Source organism: Limulus polyphemus, unplaced genomic scaffold (assembly GCF_000517525.1).
Source record: "Limulus polyphemus unplaced genomic scaffold, Limulus_polyphemus-2.1.2 Scaffold3429, whole genome shotgun sequence".
Classification (NCBI taxonomy): Eukaryota; Metazoa; Arthropoda; class Merostomata; order Xiphosura; family Limulidae; genus Limulus; species Limulus polyphemus.
The window spans coordinates 20,736-30,187 of record NW_013669039.1 but is presented as its reverse complement, the minus strand read 5'-3'; the positions used below and the strand labels follow the sequence as shown (position 1 = coordinate 30,187).

At 32.5% G+C, this 9,452-nt stretch overlaps 1 protein-coding gene across 3 annotated transcripts in view; it reads left to right on the top strand.

The window, feature by feature from the left end:
• Positions 1–7,601, top strand: part of LOC106469336 (transcription factor AP-4-like) — a 28,196-nt gene extending 20,595 nt beyond the window's left edge. The window contains exons 1-4 of one of the 3 annotated variants that reach the window (XM_022397828.1): positions 1,141–1,300; positions 3,011–3,182; positions 4,061–4,272; positions 4,951–7,601. In XM_022397828.1, the coding sequence (XP_022253536.1) occupies positions 1,202–1,300; positions 3,011–3,182; positions 4,061–4,272; positions 4,951–5,550 (1,083 nt within the window). In that variant the 5' untranslated portion in view covers positions 1,141–1,201 and the 3' untranslated portion in view covers positions 5,551–7,601. Of the gene's footprint in view, positions 1–1,140; positions 1,301–3,010; positions 3,183–4,060; positions 4,273–4,950 lie in introns of those variants that run through there. The other 2 variants (XM_022397827.1, XM_022397826.1) reach the window with 2 other exon arrangements.
• The last annotated feature ends 1,851 nt before the right edge of the window (positions 7,602–9,452 follow it).

The following is a 9,452-nucleotide window of genomic DNA, read 5'->3' as shown; positions in this document are numbered from 1 at the left end:
GCGGCCCTCAGATTGCGAGTCGAGTGCCGTAACCACCTGGCCATGCCGGGCCTTATTGTAACATCATTATAATTGTTGTGTGGTATTATCGAAACGTTTATATCACCTTCAGATTGTTGTGTTTTAGCGTAAAGTTTCTACTTTTATGTATAAAATCATCTCTAGCTACAGCTGGCCGAGATAAAAGGTTGAACGTACTCACTGCATGGAGGATTTGACATTTTCAAACACCTGGGAATTAATTTTTTGTGTATTTAAAAACTTAACGAAATGATAAGCTAATAATACTCATTTCCAAACTTCTTGAAATGCTTTATTTTTTTAATGGAATTTGTGTTGCTTACACGCGCGCGCGTCTATGATATAGGAGCACGTGCCTTAGTCAGTGATCTCGCACTTTCGGAATGCCCACCTACGGCTTATCTGAATGATTTCAGTTGATATTAAATAACTTTGTGTGTATATATATTTCACCTTGTAACTGTACAGTTGTACGTATACATTTCTAAACAATGTAGTTTTGTTTGAATTTCTTAACTAATACGGGTTGGATAAAGATAACAAAAGGCACGTTTATAGCACAGAGTTTTTCAAACGACAAAGTTCTTCGCAACTTTCCGAAGTTAGTGCTGTTTTGGTTCACAGTTTATGTAACCTTTTTTTTTTATTGGGGGGGGGGATAATTGAAAAAAATTCGGAATGCGGTAATCAATATAATTGTGTCGCAAACTGAACATATTTTGCATAAACGGGTTATAGAAATGGAGTATCATTTAGCTAAGGGTTATTTATCAGTGCAGAAAATCGTACGCCATGACAAACGTAAGGTTAGCTCGTAGTTTGGTTTCGTAGCTTTCTGTTACTCCTATGTTGCATTTATTAAAGTAGATCCAACGAAGCTGGAAAAACTTGGCTAATATATTTATTTTTTATCTTTTACGTTAATTTATATATATATATATATTTATTTTAACTAACTGAACACATACACAGCAGACACAAACTGGCTGATTTTTTCCAAAAGTGAGTTAAAACGAGCAGCTGTCGTACCCTTTTACTCATGTGACTCACGTGGTGTGTGGACGGCCGGGACGTGATGCATAGAGAACGTGACCTGCTCCCACTTTCTTCCCCCATTCCTCCTACCAGAAGGAAATATGCACAGAGTCAGCATGGCATCGGATTGCATCCAAATTTGGCGATGAAAGGTCACGAGTTAATCCGCCCTCTCCATCTGCTTGCTTCGGCGTTTCTTTGGTCATACCACGTCATCCCCGTTTCCGGTCACTATTCCAAATTAGTACGTCGCGTTGTACTTTTGTATGTTCTCGTATTGTATGAAACAATATTCGTAAATGATATTAAAAGACAGTTCTGTTTCGGGCTCATGGGGGGTAGGTGTTACAATAGCGCCATCTACAGGTTAGATTTAAAATTTATAAATTTAAGGTAAATCATTAGAAAGGCTTAGAACGTATAAATATATTAGCCGTGCAGTTATTCAAGTTATAGATATTGATGGGATCACTCCTTAAAATAGCTGAAAAATCAATCTATGATATGTAATATCGGTGAACTGAGTGTATTAGTTGGCTGCATGTGGTAGCGCACAGCACCAGACTCAACCATGCAATTAGTTTGCGAACATTATGTCTTGTTTATGGAACGTATGCAGTTGTAGAAACAACGTCTTAATAGTTTTTATGTTGCTTGAAAATTGTCACTAGGAGCTTTGAAAGTGCATTTGGATTTCATGTCAAAAATTTAAACACAAGCATGAAACTAAAGATATTTTGAATTCGTACAGGACTTACCACAGTGTAGCTTAACAGTTGAATCTAATAGGAAAATTAGTTTTATTTTTAAGAAATAATGTTTGGATCCCTTCAACGTTGAAGTGAAAGAGAGATGTGTGGAAAAATCACTTAAAAGTTTATTTACCAACATGTTTGAAAATAAAGAACTTTCCAGTCGCCTTGAATTGTAAATATAACGTAACATATCTCCTGATATTGTTAACAAAGTAATAATTAAAGATTTTCGGTTCACAAGCTTCTAGCAACATCTCAAAATCAATAGCCAAAGAAGCCAACAATCTTACTTTACCATATACTGTGTTTGTTAAGTCCTGCTTGGGCTGTTTGAACGTGGTCTTGGAAAAAAAAAACCTACATTCACATACAGTGGAAATTTTGTATCAGATTGATCTTGCTATTTTTTTACATGAGCTTTTTGCAATGGAAATTGTGGTGTTGGGCAACAGTGGATAATAGTGATTATCTGACTGAGCATGATCGAAGATTGAGTAAATAGTTCTAAGAGTAGCATGATATATGGAACATCATTCTTACAAAGAGCAATAAATCTCAGTATTTACATACATTCAGATGTGTACAAGTTTCCAGGGGTGGAGAAATAGAAGTATGTTAAAAACATTTTATCCACACATTGTTGAAGTTTACTACTGAAGGGTTTCATCCACACATTGTTAAAGTTTGTACTGTTGAGGGTTTCATCCACTCATTGTTGAAGTTTACTACTGAAGGGTTTCATCCACACATTGTTGAAGTTTACTACTGAAGGGTTTCATCCACACATTGTTAAAGTTTGTACTGTTGAGGGTTTCATCCACTCATTGTTGAAGTTTACTACTGAAGAGTTTCATCCACACATTGTTAAAAGTTTGTACTGTTGAGGGTTTCATGCACACGTTGTTGAAGGTTACTACTATATATTGACAAGATGAAATCAATAGATCTCAACATTAATTTTTATAATTACATAAAATTGTAATAAAAACATATATTGTACAAATGAAATGTTTAAAACAAAAGTTTCTGTAAGAATTTTCTTTAAAAAAGAAAATCTAATCATTGAGTAACCTATACAGTAACCAAATGTTCCTTTGCTCTTTACTTTTTAAACTGCTATATTAAAATACAGTGTTTCCTATACATATTGGGTTTATTCTTTAGTAGAAACCAGATATTCTTATCTCTTTGTTATTTAGGCTGCCATACTACAACAAACGGCTGAATATATTTATCAGTTGGAGCAGGAGAAAGCCAGACTGTTAGCTCAGAATTGTCAGCTAAAAAGGCTACTCAGTTCTCAGATGAACATGGAGAGCGATGGAAATAGTTCGGATTCGCCTCTACCAAAACGCAAGAAAACTGATACAGGTAATTATATGAAATAAAAATAATTCAGAAGTAGGAATAGCAATATTAGCATATTCTTAAAGCTTCCGTGAAGTTATTAGATAATGTTAGGAAACGTTGCTTCCCATGTAGCTAATGGTCGAAGTTAAAGTTTGCCTGAGTATTTTATCATACATTTTTCAAATGGACCATATTTATTAAACCACAGCATCAGAGAAGTGTATAACTGAATACAACACAAACTTTTTTTTGCCATGTTCAAGTCAGAGAAATAATTGAATTTAACGACACTACTCAAAAAGTCAATAAAGTGATATATATGTTTGTTTCGGATTTTAGACAGATTACTCTGTCAGTAAAGTACTAAATTAGTTTGAGGTTAACTTGTGGTTATTTTTAATTTTGATTTATATTTTATACTATTAACTCCAGAATAAAGTTTTCTGTTGATTTCAGTTCTCAGCAAATGTGATTAACAACTCAAGTTTGGGCAAAACTAATTTTAGCTAAAGTAATTTTTTGTGGTATCTTGTTTCACACACACACACACAAAACAAAACAGATACATTTCCAATTGCAAAGTAAAATGTAATATTTAACTTACATGTTAGTTAATTTTAATAAGCAAAAAAAATGATGAATATAATTTCTCAGGAATCTCTGATGTAGTTTTTATTAATTTTCAGAAGGGAACAAATTGGAAAGGTTAAATATTCAACAAATATTCATTTGATAAAATTTATTTTGTTTTCTTCAAATAAATCTACCACTTAAATACTAAGTGTGACTAGTGGTAATTTTTGTATTCTTAAAGAGATGGATTATATAGAAGATTTAAATAAGTTTTTCTGTTAAAAGTGACAGAATCAATCAGAGATTGACGATAGTCATTCTTACAGTAGAATCTTCCGATGAAGGGATAGGAAATATGAGTCCAGCAGGCGATGCTGACAATGCACCAGAAGAGATGAAGAGAGAAATGATTGATCTGCGAGTCCAGCTAGACAGGGAACGCAAGATGCGAATAATGCTTGAAGAACAAACACAAAACTTAGAAACCCTCATTTATCCTGGTCAGGCTCAAGAAGTTGACCCTCACAATCCAGTAGAGGTTAATATGGTTTTATTTTGTTTTGCATAATTCCCAAATATATTGTGTGGTTTATTTGTGTACAATGATCTCTTTATTATGAATAAACTTTAGATTCGTGTTAAAGATATCTACTTATTCAATTCAAAAAAAAAGTTAGGCTTTCCAGGTTAAACAAAGCAAATTTTTAAGCCACAGATAACATCAAAGAAAAATATACTACAGGTTTTTATTCCATTTATGAACAAGTATGTTTGTTTGTAACCAAGCACAAAGCTACACAATGGGCTATCTGTGCTGTGCCCACCACGGATATGGAAAGCCGGTTAATGAACAAGTTAATGTTAGGACATCATTACATTGAGAGGATATTGTATTGGGTCTGTTGTTTAGATATCTGAATTACTTCTACAACATAGTATATTAGTTTAAACTGTATTTTGGTGCCTGCCGTTTACTTGTTAGTTATCTGTTGAGCAGTATAAACTGTTGCAGAAATAATCGAAAACGTTCCTTGAGAGTTTTCCTAGTTAACTAATTTTTTCATTTTTATTTTGTCATGTAGTTTTAAATCTGAATAGAAGCCTTTGTATCAATTTGGGATTGTCATAATAAAGTGATATTTTTATGCTATTTATTCCAGTAAAAGGTTTACCTTAAATCTTAGCCATTATTAATACTTTTATTCTTCTTTTTCAGCAATCATCACCAAAACAGTACTCGTTTATTTGTGCCGAGGGTAATTCTTCCACTCCAATTATTGAACTAAAACAAAGTGAGGGCAATTCATCCGAGGGTCCTGTGCTTCTCTCCAAAAGGTCATATTATCATGTGGACCTTCCCGAAGATTTGTCTGGGAAATCCCCAACTCCAATAGAGCCAACATCTTCATCAGAGTTGGATATTCTGGATCCTTCTGTTAGAACCTCAAAAACAACTTCAAACGCCACTGAACTTTGTAGATCATCTCTAAGGCCAACCAGGGCTGAGAAATCTGCTCATGATATTGCATCAGCTCAACCCTACCCAGCAAGCAGCACTTCTCGTCAAAACTTAGAGACTATCGTGGAAGCCATTCGACACCTAGAAGGTGACCATATGTTTCGAGATGATCCTGAGCCTCTGAAAAATCTTCAGTCTCAGATAACAATATCCGATAGTGTTTCTTCTCATGAATTCAAACCTGCATTTTATCATGTGCATCAGAGAGCCAACATCAACAACGTTCACCACCAGGTTATTCACTGTTCTTCTGTGACACAAGCACGACCAGGTGTGATCGTTAGCAATCATTCATAATTGCCATTTTGTTCTCATGCTTATCACTTTTGAGTCCTATTTGTAATTTTTTTCCTCTTGTAATAATATTTGTCATCTGTATAATTTCCCAAACCTATGGAGCTTGTTTTAATTTTGGGTGCCTTTTCTTGGCTCATATTGGGTGAAAATGTAATGATTTTGTAACAAAAAAAAAAAACACAAAAAAAACCATTTGTATTATATTATTCACCATTTCATACCTGTATTGTTACATATTATAAAAAATACTTATCATTTAAAACGCTGTTGCAAATGTACATAGAAATATATTTATGAAGAATCTTTTTTTTTTTTTCCAGATCATATTTTCTAAGATATACTTTTACTTTGTTGTTATATAAGAGTAGAGTGTGGAATTAAATTAAATTTAATTAAAGATTTAATTAAACAAAAAAAACCACATAAACTCTTAATCAGTAGATTTGTTAATGTCCAATATTTTTCTCAAGGACTGAATGCATAAATTTTCCCTCGATTTAGTCCTTTAAAAAGACTTAAGTTAAAATATTGGACACTTACAAGTTAATTCATCTTGGCTTATTAATTTTTGGTGGTAGAATAAGTTGATTTAAAAGCATTGCCATATTGTTTGTAGTTATTTATTGTACTCAACATCATAAAAACTTCAGTTGTCATCGTGACTGAATGAATAATATTTTATTCAAACTTTATTATACTCATCTTTTTTATTAAAGTAGGTAAATTGACCGTTAAGATCCTCATTCCCAAAATATACTGTGTACACGTGCAAGAGTGTTGAACAAGATATAGTTTAAGGCTTAAATCTACTCCACGTTTCATCTAAGTTGTGTATAGTTTGTCAATAAAATTAGCTTTTCATGTATTGTGCTTGAATGTGGAAAAATGCTAGAAAATAAAGTATCATAAAGTTATAAATTCCAATCAAAATATGTTTGAGGTATAGTCTAGGTGATGTATTGCTTGTTTCTTGTGTTCATTAAGGTGCTTAAAAAATGTAGATACACAAATATCTTTTTGATCATCATTCTCTTAGTGGATGTAAACAATGAAAATGTGGAAATCTGGTGCACATTAATGTTACCAATTCAACTGTTGGCATTCAGAGTTTGCCCTAAGCTTTTTTTGTTTTCAAGTTTAAACCAAGTTCAGTTAGTAGATAAGATGTGGTTACGATTATCCAATACATTGTACGTGTATACCTCATTTCTTGAAACAATTTTAAATATGGTTTTATATGCATATTCTGTTTGTATTGTATTGCGTGTACGTTCACACAGACAAATGATAAGACATTTTGAATACATTAAGAGCTAAAACATGATCCAGAAACAATAAATAATTAATGATTAACTTTCATGATCAGAAATACATGACTGAATCTATCAACTTTGGTATGGGGACTATGACTAATAGGTTGCTTAGTAGTGTAAAATTTAAGTTGGGGCGGTTTGTCCTACAGTCCAACATGAGTAAGGATGTAACCAACCTGTTGAAATGCAGAATAAACGTAAATTTTTAGTTTTATCAGTAAAACATTTTGGATTACAAGTAGTTTAAATTCCGTATTTAAACTGAAAATGATTTCGTATGGTTCCAAAAAATTCTCAGCCTATTAGGTCCAAAGTAATTTTGGATGTGTATAATCGAAATAAATTATTAAACTTAATAGTTTGTAATTTCCACACATGTACAGCGTTTTTTGGTTGTTGTTTTGTTTTTTTCTAGCCTAGCTATTCACAAATATGTCTGGCTAAAAATATTTAGGTTTTGTAAAAATTGACAGAGAATTATCATGAAATATCTTTCTTTTGTTCCATTGTAGAAATTCTGTTATTTTGGATTTATAGTTTAGTTGATGTTTTAAGTTGTTTTTTTTTTCTTTTTGTTAGAGTTTGAATTTGAATGGAAAATATCAAAGAAATTGCTGACTAAAACTGAAACATTCCATTCATTCAGTCTTTGTTAAACCAATCGAATGTTAATTAAGAGAGAAAAACATTGAAATTTAAAAATATTATTACAGTTGCTTTAAAGTAATATAATTATGAGCGGTATTTGAAGTGCTTTATTATAAAAACAGCAATCTTTAAGCAACAGTTATAAGAATATTATATGGGCTAAAATAATTTCCCTGTCTTTTTTTTTTTTGGTCAGTAATATTTTATTTGGATCATGCAGTCTTATTTTCCATATGATGTAATATAGTGATGGAAAATAATAAAGATTTCACTTGCTACACGTATATTGATGTGATCTCATTTCTTACATGTTTGAATTTAAATTTCTTTAATATAAAGCCATTTCAGTAAAATATGGTAACACTTTGGGGCATTAACTACCTACAGCTAATAGTGTGTCTAATAATCCAAGTTGTGTGTATGACTGTAAGGCATAAGGCTTTCTTCGGCCATCACAAATTTTAAACTACTGATCAGCCAATCAGCAGCGCCCACTAAGGCCAATATACAGTATATAAGAAAACGTAAGCTAAGTAAGCATGGAATAAAGACAGTAGCCACCTACTTAAATTTTCCATTACGTATTTTCTTATTGGTGGGGGGGGGGTACATCTTATCCTGAGGATGCTAGGCATTTCTCTGTTTGGTGTGCATAATTATTTTTTATCCCATTTTAGACTATTCACATTTTTTAATGTCAAAAAGTCACAGAATTCCCCCAGAATTTCAGTTCTTAATATTTTTAGTATATTGTTTAATTCACCCCCACCCCCCAGTAGCACTGCGGTATGTCTGCGGACTTACAATGCTAAAAATACAGCAGAATACAGATAGCCCATTGTGCAGCTTTGTGCTTAACTACAAACAAACCTTTAAAAAGAATTGTTAAATAATCAAATATGCATAGTATATCTTAACTTTTATTTTATCAGTTTAGTAACATCTTAAGAATTGATTTACCAAAAAAACAAAACTTTTAAATTCGCAATGGATTTACTTTTTTGCTTTCTTTCAATTTGTACTATCTTACAAACCAAGAAAAATCTTAACAATAAAATTGCGATTTCTTCAGGACTTGATAGGAAACATGGGATTCCCTAAAGTATGAATTTCTATATATATAAAGAAAATAAGGATTTATAGGTGTAGTTTTTGAAAACAGACAAAAAAACAACAACAAGTATTTAGCTACAGTAAAAAGAGAGAAATTAAATTTTTATTCAAATTCTAAAAAATAATAATAATAATAATTGAAAATCATGAAACTTACTGTAATAACCAAAATTTATTTGTTTCTGAAGAAGCACAAAGCTTCAGAATGGGTATCTGTGCTGTGTCCACCAGGGGTATTGAAACCCGGTCTTTAGTGTTGCAAGTCCACAGACATGCCACTGGGGGCAGCTTTGTTTGGAGTGATAAACACAAGTTGGCACCATTACCTCTGAAAATATGTGGTATATCCAGATAAAACTGAATTTAACTCAAGAGCAATGGGGTAGATCCACAAAGTAACAGGAGATCCGTAGTTTTATTACGTCATTCTCATTCAAAAACAGGAGAAGGCGTAACTGCAAGATATCACCTGATCTGCCATTGAAGGACATTGCTGTCAACATTTTTGCACAATCTACAGTATTACAGTATTTAACTCCATAGTAAAATGCTTTAAAACAGTCTAAAATAAATGAAAAGCACTCACAAAACTACTTTTTAAAAAATATAGAAAAATACATTAAAAGAAAGTCAAATCATTAATAAAGAACACAGTAAAATGTACTCCATATATACAAACTTGCATTTAAATTAATAATGTACAAAATATACATCACTTCAGAAATGGCCAGGTGGTTAGGGGGCGCTCGACTCATAATCTGCGGGTCGCGAGTTCAAATCCCTGCCTCACCAAACATGCTCGCCCTTTCTGCCGTGGGGGGCATTATA